The 12,282-nt window shown below is 42.7% G+C and overlaps 1 protein-coding gene across 1 annotated transcript in view; it reads right to left on the bottom strand.

The window, feature by feature from the left end:
- The window catches only part of LOC131255233 (altered inheritance of mitochondria protein 32-like), a 32,121-nt gene that overhangs the window by 7,343 nt on the left and 12,496 nt on the right, over positions 1–12,282 (bottom strand). Inside the window, exon 3 of the mRNA XM_058255926.1 lies at positions 17–102. Coding sequence (XP_058111909.1) covers positions 17–102 — 86 coding nt within the window. The remainder of the gene's footprint in view (positions 1–16; positions 103–12,282) is intronic.

Here is a 12,282-nt window from a genome sequence, read left to right as displayed (position 1 = left end):
TAACATGTGGTCTAACCTGTATCTAATCATGTCTGGAAAGATCAATACATGTCCATTTGATGTCTCGGTGCCATCATGCCCCTCACATATGGTTAAGCGGGTCTGTTGAAGGAAAGAAAGAGCAAAAAGAAAATGAAAAAGAGAAAAATAGAGTTCTTTTTTTTAAGAGGATAAGAGAAAAGAGTTCATCTCTAGCCTACAACAACAGTTGTGTTTGCAATTGAAGAATTAATGCAACACAATAATGACTGCCTACTTCTAATAACAATATTATTTATGAGGAATGCTACTTGGCTGACACCAATTAGTTCGGTGAAGGCTTAGACGATGATGAGGAACGAACCTATCTTAGACACCAAGAACAAATGCTCCATAGATGCCCGTGCCACCCACATGTGCACGATAAAAGCTTTTTTCTATTACGAGTAATGCACCCTAGGCCCAAAACTCATGCAGGTCATGGAGAGCCAATGCATTCCAGAAAAATGAACGGTTATGGAAGTATGAACGGCAGTCCACATTCAATGTACATGAAGCTTCCACCTAATGAGTGCACCAGCCCAATTTTTGGGCTAGGGCACATTTTCCATGCAGCTAACCTTAATAATGGCCTGAAATGCGTAGTGGTAGAGGAAGCTTTAAGTAGAATGTTAGCAAAAGGTCAAGAGGCAGGTCTTATCTCCGGTTTTAAAGAATCACAAGAAGGGGACTGGAAACCCACACAGGGTTTTTGCGAATGGCTAGCACCGTGGGTTTGCTCCACAAGGATGCGAGTTCGATTCCCCTCCCCGGGATTACCCGATGCACGTGGTTTGCAGGTGATTGTGTGCATCCACAAGAGTTAGTTTCACCTAAAAGGGAGTGGGGACACCATATTGTCATATAAAAAAAAGGGGGGGACTAGATATCTCATTTGTAATTTGCGAATGATACAATTCTATTTTGTGATGCAGAAATATTGATGGTGGATAATTAAGGAAAACTTTGAAATGTTACGAAGAGGTGTCCAAACTAAAGTTTTTTGTTTTTATTTTGAAAGGTAATATTACTAAGGGTAGAACCCTAGATCACTCACACATACTACACTATCTCCACCAGCTCATCTAACGAGCGGGGGACTAAAGGTTTAGTCCCTGTCAAGACTAATGATTAATGTTAGAAAAAGTGAGAAGCTAAGCATTAGGCTATCCAAGGAGGAAGTATCTACTTCTACAGATGTATTTGGGTGTGGAATTGGGTCTTTTCTATCCATTTATTTGGGCCTTTGGCGATGCTTAGGAAAAAAGGCAAAACATTTGTGGAGTAGGGTAGTTGAAAGGTTCGAGGGGAAGTTGACGACGTGGAAGAGCCGCCATCTATCAATTGGAGGTCGAATCAATCTTAGCAACGCAGCTCTAACCTTCCCCTCTACTTCATGTCTTTATTTAAGTGTCTGAAGTCAGATTTGGACAGGCTGGAAAAGTTAAGGCATGACTTCTTATAAAGAGAGGACAGAGAAAAGCATAAATTCCACTTAATAAAGTTAGAAGAGATGTGCAATTTATTTTCCGATGTGGGGCAAACATTAGAGTGTTGGAGTCTATGAACGTGGCATTGCTAGGAAAGTGGCAGTGGAGATTTGGATCCGAAGTGCGCAAGTTGTGGAAAGAAATTATAGTTTCCAAATATGGTGTCCAAGCGAGGGGGGAGGTAAAGAAGATGAGAACATTTCATTCATGCTTTCTGGTTCTACAATGCACCTTCCAAGGTGGCTTTTTTGTTTGGTTAGTTGGGTAAAAGAAAATCTTAATCATAGACAATCTCCAGAAAAGGTCTATGATCCTCCCCAACATTTGCCAAATGTGTATGAACAATGCAAAATCGATAGATCACCTTTTCATTCATTGCCCTTTTGTGCAGCAAGTTTGACTCGCATTTGTAACATCTTTTGGTGTTAACTAGGTTATGTCACAATCAGGAGTAGATTCACTTTGGGCTTAGCACAACGGGTTTCTAAGGAAAAGTCAGTGATTTGGTGCCTGGTCTTGTTGGCAGTTTTTTAGAATATATGGGGTGGAACATAATAGGCGATGCTTCCAACACAAACAAGGCTCATGGGAAGTAGTAGTTTGAAAATCCAAAAGAAATGTATTAGAATGGGTACCTGGGTTAAGAATGTAAATGTTTATATAGTTTCAAGTCAGTGTTCGAAATATCGATACTATCGGCCGATATTATCGTTATCACACCCCTGCGAGATCAAACCCTCGCGATAACCCCCGGAAGATACCAAAAAATCCAAAATCCAGATATCGGCCAATATATCGTCGATATCACAAGATATATTGTCGATATGGCCACAACCGACCATAAAAAGCTACGTATATGTGAAGAATTTTTTTTAAAAGAGAGAGAGAGAGAGAGAGAGAGAAGAGAAATCGGAGAGTACCTGTATGCTGCAGCGAAGATCGGTGATCGGAGATGGGCCATTCGACAACAATTTCCCTCTTTCTTCGCTAATTGGAGAGCGTCTGCGGGAATTTTTCCGAGATTCCGGCGAGAAATCAGGCCGGACTGAGGAAACCTCGCTGCGAATGTCGCTCCGTTCGTGAGGAGAGGGAATGTGAAGGAGGGGCGCGGATGGGTTTAATGGAAATCGGGACGCGTACTGAGTTACTCAGTACACTCTCATCGTACTGAGTAAACTCTGTTGGGCCCACTGTGAATTCATGTGGTTTATCCACACCGTCCATACGTTTTTCTAGATCATTTTAGGGGTTGAGCCCAAAATCGAAGTATATCAAAAGCTCAAGTAGACCATACCAAAGGAAACAATGGAAGTATTGATTTCCACCATTGAAAGATTTTTAAGGCCCCCGGTGATGTTTATTTGTCATCCACACTGTTCATAAGATCACGCAGACATGGATGAATGGAAAACACAAATATCATCTTGATCTAAAACTTCTGTGGGCCCCGAGAACTTTTCAACGGTAGACTTCAATTCACACTATTTCAGGTGGTGTGGTCCACTTAAAATTTGGATATGATTAAATTTTGGTTTAAAGCCCTAAAATTATATTATAAAGCTGATGTACGGAGTTGATACAGTTCATGACTGACGGTGGGCCCCACAGAGTTTACTCAGTATGCTGAGTTACTCCGTACGCAATCCGCTTCGTGATAATCCGATCGGTGCGTGGTGCGTTACTCAGTACGCTCTTATGGTACTCATTAAACTCACTTGGGCCCACCTTTAATGTATGTGGTTTATCCACACCGTCCATCCGTTTTTACTGATCATTTTAAGTGTTGAGCCCAAAATTAAACCATATCCACAACTCAAGTCGACCACATGACAGGAAACAGTGTTGAATGAGCGTTGACCATTAAAAACGTTTTGGGAGCCATAAAAGCTTTGGATCAACCTGCTATTTATTTCTTCCCTTCATCTGGGTCTTTAGGACCCAATCAACAGATGATGTCAAATAAACAGTACAATGGGCCTTAGGAGGATTTTAATGGTGGATATCCAATCATTATTGTTTTCCTGTGGTGTGGTCCACCTACAATTTACATCCCCATAATTTTTTGTATCAATCCCTAAAATGATTCGTAAACATGGATGAACGGAATGGATGAAACAAATACATTATGGTGGGCCCACAGAGCACCGACCACCAGCATTAAAGCAATTGACATTTAATGCTTTGTGCATTTTAACGCAACCAAGCTTATTATTTGGTGTGGTCCACTTGAGCGTTGGATCTGCCTCATTTTTGTGCTCATGCCTTAAAATAATCTGAGAAAAGGGATTGACGGCTTGGATGTACAGATACATCACAGTGGGCCCGCCCACAGAACTACCCAGGGTCACGAAGGTTGCTTGGAAAGATTGCCTGATTTCAGTATACAAATGGGGAAGAGGATTGCGTAACTAGGCGCTATAACGTACCGAGTAAAGTTCTGTGGGGCCCACCATGATGTATGTGTTGTATCTACACCGTCCATACATTTGGCTATATCATTTTAAGGCATGATGCAAAGAATTAGTCAGATCCAAATCTAGAGTGGACCCCACCACAGAAAACAGTGGGGAGAGGGACGACTGTTGAAACCTTCCTAAGGTCCACTATGATGTTTATTTGAGATCCAACCTGTTTATAAGTTAAGACAGACATGAAAGAAGGGAAAAAACAAATTTCAGCTTGATTGAAAACTTTCGTGGCCCCTTAGAAATTTTTAATGGTGGTCGTCCCTCTCTCCACTATTTTCTGTGGTGGGGTCCACTCGAGCTTTGGATCTGACTCGTTCTTTTTCTCATGGCCTAAAATGATATCTCCAAATTGATGGACGGTGTGGATACAACACACATCATGGTGGGCCCTATAGAACTTGGTGACGTCACTTCAGGGTCCACCATGTCATTTATTTTCCATCTGACATGCTATAAATGTAAAATCCACCGTTCATCCAATGATCTGTACATACAAAAGCTGCCTGATTAAAAAACCATGGTAGGCCACACCAATGGGAGGAATGTAAAACTGCTTCCAAATTGAGATGGAGATGATGATTATGAGGCACGACACAACTCTATGTGGGTCTAGACCACAACTAGTTCCCATCATTGATATGTATATTTCTCAAATTTTACTTCTTCAGTTCTTCTTTTGCTTTTCAATGAATTGGTTGTGTTTTCATACATGACTATGATATATTTATAAATATTATGCATCCAATTTAAATATAATTGCATTAGTTCAGTTAAACATTGCATAGCTTAGGACCCTATACAAAGGAAACTCATTATGTGCATATTTTTTTTTTTGAGATGTTATGATTTAGAAGTGTGTATTAAGGGATTTTTTAACAATCCCCAGAGTTTCATTAAAAAATTTAACCATTTCCTCAATGTTTCCCCATGTTTCCCAAAAAGTGCAATAAATTATGCGATACAAACGATATATCGCGTGCGATAACTGATACGTATCTGTATCCCAAGGGTGCGATACATAGTGCGATACTGATATTTCGAACACTGGTTTCATCCTTGTTCGGGTTGTAATTTTGGGTTGTATCCTTTTACTGCTTTGATTTTTGTCTCTGCAACTATTCAATGGAAACAGGTATATTACACCTAAACAAATAGAAGAGAGAGAGAGAGAGAGAGAGAGAGAGAGAGAGAGAGAGAGAGAGAGATCCTCTACGACTTCGTTAAAGGGTCCCATAATCAATAAAAGGATATTTACACACCCACACACTAACTACCATTTTTTTAAAGAGATAACTGATACTTTATAAAGAGGAAAAAACAGCAAAAACAAAGGGGAGGAGATCAGGCCGCTAAGGTAGCGGGACGATCACCCTCGAAAAGGAAAAAGATTACAACCATCTAAGTTAACATAGATAGAGGCCCATTCAGCTAAATAATGATGAACTCTACACCGGACCGATTCCGGCGAGTTAGAGATATCGTTGAAGCACCTCCCATTTCTTTCTTCCCATATTGCCCACCAGACGGCCAGGAGGGCAATTCTCCAAACAATAGTCTTTTCCTTCCCAAGGGAAGGGTCATGCCAAGCTTTAAGAAGTCGATTCATCGAATCTGGAAACACCCACGCTAGACTAAACCACTATATGATTGCCATCCAAACCCGCTTGAAAAAGGGACATTGGATGAAAAGGTGATCTACCGATTCCTCATTAGTCAAGCAACATAGGCAGATGTTTGTGAGAATCATTCCCCTCTTTCTTAGATTGTCGACAGTCAGAACCAGGGTATTCAAAATTGGTTACGTAACGGCCGTTACGTAACGGTAATTGTCATAACCACTACGCGTTACGGGGTCGAAATGGCCATAACAGCCATTACAGAAAAACTAGCCGTAACGGTCCAGTAACTACATTTTTCAAAAAATAAAAAACGGCTGATACAGGGGCTGTAACGGCCGTTACGGCTTGTATCATAATGGTAATGATGGTGGCTGTTACGGCCACCGTTAACGTTAGAAAACACCTTGGTCAGAACCTTCTTCTTACCCACCAGCCACCCAAAGACCGCTATCTTAGGGGGGACTTTATACTTCCACACATGATGAGTCATTAAATCAACCGAGGGGGAGGGGATACTACTGAGGCAGCAGTAAAAGGATGAAGTGGAGAACTTTCCCAGCTTGTTGAGACTCCAAAGGAGCCTGTCTTCTCCAGACAGATCTAGATTAGTACTGCTGATGCACCCAAGAAGAGCTGCATATTCTTCAATCTCCCTATCTAGCAAATTTCTGCGGCGGCTGGGATTCCAAATAATTTCGTCCCCTCTAAAGGAATAGCAGTCAGCTAGTGATGCACCAGGATTAGGAGCCAAACGAAATATATTAGGAAAACCATCTTTTAAGGCCACATCTCCCACCCAAGTGTCTTCCTAGAACCGGATGTTCTCTCTCTTCCCTACAACAAATCTAATTCCTTTAAGCACCTCTTTTTTTACAAATAAGACATCTTTCCAAAGACAAGAAGCATGATAAGCTGAGGAATCTTTGGTCCACCATCCTCCCACTAAACTACCGTATTTGCACTTGATTAACATATTCCATTGTCCCTTTTTCCGTCCCTAACCTCCAGGTCCATTTACCTAGAAAGGCCCAATTCATATCTTTCAGATATCTGACCCCTGCCCCTCCTAATTTCACATGATCACACGCCTCCTTCCATTGAACAAGGTGAAATTTTTTCTTCTCCTCTTTCCCATGCCACAGGAAATCTCTTCTCAATCTCTCTAGCGTCAACAGGATCGAGGGCGGGCATTTGAAGAGAGACATGAAGTATAGGGGCAGATTCAAAAGTGCTAATTTAATCAACGTGAGCCGACCACCAAGCGACAAATATCTGCATTTCCATCTGGCTAAGTACCTTTCAAACCTATCGATAATTTTGTCCCATAAAATCTTCGGGGGCTTGCCAATACGGAGGGGGAGACCGACAAATGTGGTCGGAAAATTTCCCGCAAAGCATTGAAAGAAATCAGCAAATTGATGCAGCTCTTCCTCCTTCATATTCACACCGAACATCTAAGATTTTTCCAAATTGACTTTAAGGCCCGAAGTAGCTTTAAAACACCTGATGATTGTACGCAGATTGTTGATTTTTTCAAAATCTGCCTCATAAAAAAGGAGGGTGTCGTCTACAAATTGGATGTGGGATATGAGATTATTACCTTTAACCCTGAAGCCACTGATAATACCTTCTTCTTGGCCTAATCTCAACATTCTGGATAGGGCCTCCTCGACAATAAGAAATAGGAACGGAGACAACGAATCACCTTGCCGAAGGCCTCTCGAGCTGCTAAAGAACCCTTTCGGGAAACCGTTAAGGAGGATCGAGAAACAGGCAAACCATAAACATTCTTTAATCTAACCATTCCACTTGGACCCGAACCCCATTCGAGACAACATATATTGGAGAAAGTCCCGATCAACATGATCATAAGTTTTCTCAATATCTAACTTGCAAAGAAGACCCTTAGATCCCGATCTATGACTCAAGTCCAAACATTCGTAGGGGATAAGAGCGTTGTCGATGATTTGCCTTCCCGAGATAAATGCGCTTTGGTTTTCTAAAATAATGTCGCCTAGAACCCCTTTCAAACGAGACACCAAGACTTTGGCCAAAATCTTATACGGGCTGCCCAAAAGACTGATCGGCCTAAAGTCCTTCAGCGAATCAACACCCTGAGACTTGGGAATGAGAGCAATAAAGGAAGCCCCTAGAACTGTCGAAAGGCGACCTCTAGCGTGAAACTCTAAGAAGAAAGCCATCATGTCTTCCTTAATCACTTCCCAAAACGTTCGAAAGAAAGTGATCGGAAAACCGTCAGGACTGGGAGCCTCATCTCCTCCCAGGGCGTCCACTACCCCTTTCACTTCTTCAGGCGAGAACAGCCCTTCAAGACCCTTGGCTTCCACTTCAGAAATACAATCAAAATGCAAAAGGTCTAACTTGGGCTGCTGCCATCCTTCGCTATGAAGGGGATCAGAATAGAACCGAACTACCTCTTTCAAGATATTGTGCTTATCTTCTAGTCGAACCCCATTAGCCACAAGATTGCAGATTTTGTTACTTATGGCCCAAGCGCTAGCAATATAGTGAAAGAACCTAGTATTTTTATCTCCTTTAATCCATTAAGATCGAGATTTTTGTCTCCAAGATACTTCATGCTCAAACACCCTGGCTGCATAACTTCGAGTGAGATGAATTCTTCTAAGAAGTGTATCTATTGACATCGGAGAATCTTCAGCGTTGCGATCAATCGACTGCAATTCAGCCAGAATTTGGGAAGTTTCCAAGTCCCTTTTCCCAAGATCATTGGTTTTCCACCCCTTAATCTTTTCCTTGAGCATTTTCAGCGTAGTACTTGGCCTGTATCCTGCGAACCCTTCAACATTGAATCCTATCCACCAATCCCTGATCATAGACTGGAAACCTTAAACCTTTAACCAGGAGATCTTGAATCTGAATAGCTTTGGCCCCCAATTATCAAATTCGGCATCAAGGAATAGCGGAATGTGATCTAAGGTAGCTCTCGGCCAGAGAGATTGAGAAACGAGAGGGAAGGCTTTTGTCCACTCGACCAAGACGAGGAAACGATCCAACCTAGCAAGAATCGGGATGGTCCTACCATTCGACCAAGTGAATCTGGATCTAGACAGGGGGAGATCCACCAACTCCTGATCGTCAATCCATTGTGACAAAGAGCGCATGGAAGAGGGCATGAGAAAGCCGCATATCTCGTAACATTGACATCACCCCCTATGCACCACAGGCCGTCGAATTTGAGCCTAGCTTCATTCAATTCTTCCCAAAACTCTTCCCTTTTGTCCTCCTGATTTGGATCGTAGACTGCTATATTAAGACAAGAAATCAGAAGCAATCTCTTTAAGGACTATTGACACAAAGAATGATCCATTCCAGGATTGGAGAACGGACCAAGATGAAGATTTCCATGCCACCGAGATTCCTCCAGCATGTCCAATAGCGTCCAGCGTGACCCACTTCGCGTCTTTTTCTTTCCAGAGCATGCTTGGCAGAGAATCAAAGAAATTCTAAACCCTGGTTTCTTGAAGACAAATGACGTCCGCTTTGCATCTCCCACAAGTATCTTTGATGATCCTTCTCTTGTGTTTGGATCCCACCCCTCTAACATTCCAGAAAATAATCTTCATTTAGGAAACTGATCTACCCCAAGGACCTCCTCTGATGCAAAACCGGCGAACCCCCTTAGACGAGCAAGGGCTCGTGTGCAAACTATGAGGCTTTTTCTTGGTAATCGACTTGGTGGAGGGCCTATTAGGAGATCTTGAAGCCATCAACGATCGCCCACGGGCTTCTATGCAATGGAAAAGGGCTACAAAGTCCTCTGGGTAGTCGCCGAAAGATAAGCCTATGGCCCTTCCCACATGGCCCATTGCATCTCTAATCCATTTTTTCTTTTAGATGATGTTGACCAAGTCCGCCCTTTGATCTTCAAAATCCTTTCTAACCAGTTGAGTTCTTCTCGTTTCTTCTAAGACCGGACCCGCTCTGATCTGAAGGGGTTCTGCTTCTGTGATGTGATCTCCATTGTCTTCGTGGAAGAGGGTAATGAGACCTCTTTCTGAAAGGCCCTCTATAGAGGACGAAAGACTTACAAGGGAGATCTCACAATTCGAAGACCAGGATTGAAAATCTCTATCACCTTCTAATAGATCTTCACCTTCCATATTTTCCAGTAGTTGGCTGGGTTGGTTGAGAGCGATAGAGTTATTCCTCAGCAGAGAGAGAGCGGGTACATGGAGTGGTGTTGGTTCGGGCTATCACAGATGCGAACACGTGTCTCCATCTCGAATAGCAACAAAACAGTGCCATCATTAATCTGATCGAGAGTTGGGTCTGCAGCGTCTAAAGCTACATTGTCAGACCCAAAGCTCATATCAAGTCTGCTTTTTGACTCTCGAGCTGGCATTGGGGAACCGAACCGGCGTCTCAAAAATCAACAATCTCGTGCCTCCCGACTTTTCAATAACTGTGTCTTCCGAACCTCCCGGTTTGAGTGCTCGCAACCCAGACTATTCTCTTGATATCTGCCACGCGTCCCTACGAAGTAGCCAGGCTCGGCCGCTATCCCAATGCTCTGAGAATCGTATCGAATCTCGAGATCGGGTAAGTTACGTGGGGTCATCGCCAATCGCATACATAGGGCTAGGATATCTATCTTCTGCTTCGAAAACGTGTCTATCGGTAAAGGAGATGAGCTTTGAATCGGCCGTCCATAGGAGTACTACTCCCTTCTACAATACGACGTGTGTCTGTCAAAAGGTATGGTACTCCAATATTACACAAGTTTCCAGTACCACTTGGAAGGGGTGGTTCTCTTGAGCAGGGAGGACGTACACCTTCGTCTTCAACTCTTGCTTCGCTCTTCTCGTTTGTCGATACCTAAGACCCTCTGGACCTCCAAATGTCTCCTCAACGGGGGATTGGATCATCTTTCCTCTCCTGTTGAATCGTAAGGATGAGTTTTCTACCCTCGGCCGAACGTAGATGAAAGATGGAAGAAACTTCCCCTTTTTACGTTGCACCCTAACTCTGATAACCCCCATCTCCTCTCCTTGCTTTGTCTTCAGGTCGATTTCAATGAAACTGCCCAATTGGGATGCTGCTGCTAAGAAGTCTTTGTTCCAAAGTTCCAAGGGAATCAACCAAATGAGAATCCACACATCTTCTTATCCGAATGCGGAGAATTCTGCCCAATTCTGAATGGAGCAGATCGGTCCATCTTTGTGCAACGCTGCAACCATAATCAAGAGGTTCGGCTTCGCACCTGGACCAACCTTGATCCAGAGTTCGTTGAAACCTATCGGTTTAATAATGTAATTCTCCGGTGCAAGTCTGCAACAATCATAAATCTAATCTCCAACTTGAGCTATAGAAGCCCCTTCTTTGATGAAGGCCACCACCGAATTAGAGAGTTCGATTCTGGAGCGATCGAGGATATCTTGGTTAATGATCACACAAGGGACTTCACTTGATTCTTCTAACGACTCTTCATTGGTTAATACCGTCTTTCGGCTGGTGTCTGCTCTGTCCTTCCCGTCTATCTTTGATTTTGTGAGCACCTCCTTGAAAGAAGAATTTCTTTTTTGATAGAAGCTATCCAGATTGGGTTCCCTTCGCACTGCTGGGGCCCTTTTCTATCTGTACTCTCCTGCAATTTTTTTACGTTTCAATTCCAGACCAAACCTTGCTCTCTGGACTAGCATCTTCACTCTCCCGAAGCTTTCGCAATGAAGAATCTCAATCGCCTTGGCTAGTTCTCTCTCTGAACTCATTCTCACTAAAGCAAACCCCCTTTAAAATCCGTTTTGTTTATGTCTAGGTCTCACTACATCCATCACTATTCCAGCTCTCCCAAAAACTCTTGCAAAGTTGATGGGTAGCCAACCTTCTGGGAAACCTTTGACAAAGAGGGTTGGGTAGCTATTGACATCTTTCTTCTTATCGATATGATTCCTCTTCGTAATTAGTTTCCACTCACTTTCTCTAGCCTCACCATCTCTAGCCATCGCTATATCTGGCAAAGATGCCGGAGAGATGCGCATTTCCAGTTATTTCCTCATCATGAGAGAGAGCCCGGCCGCCGCGGAGCTCGAGAATTTGATGAGCAACCCGAAGGGAGCCCGGCAGCTGCGTGAGACTATTAGATTCCTCTTGCAATTAGACAAACATTTCCATAACCTCTTCTCGACAAACACACTAATTACCATTGTTTGCCTATGATGTTAATTCCTCCATGCGGGAATCAATACCAAGTGACAACAACACCAAACATCACTAAAAGAAAGACAAATTTGTCAAGTTTCAAGACAATGAAAAAACTATTTGTCTAGTTCACATGGATGGGAGCAATAATTGCAAAGAAATTATTATCATAGTCATCTAAGGATTATCCAATTAATTGGGGTCGGTTACAAAGATAATATAATGTTGTTAAAAAATGGATAGCATCATTTGGTCTTTTGCTTGTTATGAGAACACTCTCCAAGTTCAAGAGTTCCTCGAGGACAGCAAGTTACAAGTAGCAAATGGTCTCAAGCCTGCCATACTTGTCAGTAATTATCCATTTATTTTCATGTATTTACGCATTACTTCGGGTTATGCTAATAATGTTTCATGACATTTTTCGTAGTTGGCAATGATAGGATGGAATCATAAAAGAAGAGTTCATGTAGGGCGGAGCAAGCATCACCTTCCCACCATTCACTGTAC

The sequence above is a fragment of the Magnolia sinica genome, chromosome 9, assembly GCF_029962835.1.
Source record: "Magnolia sinica isolate HGM2019 chromosome 9, MsV1, whole genome shotgun sequence".
NCBI classification, from domain to species: Eukaryota; Viridiplantae; Streptophyta; class Magnoliopsida; order Magnoliales; family Magnoliaceae; genus Magnolia; species Magnolia sinica.
The sequence above is the reverse complement of the archived record's forward strand: the minus strand, read 5'-3'. Positions and strand labels throughout refer to the sequence as shown.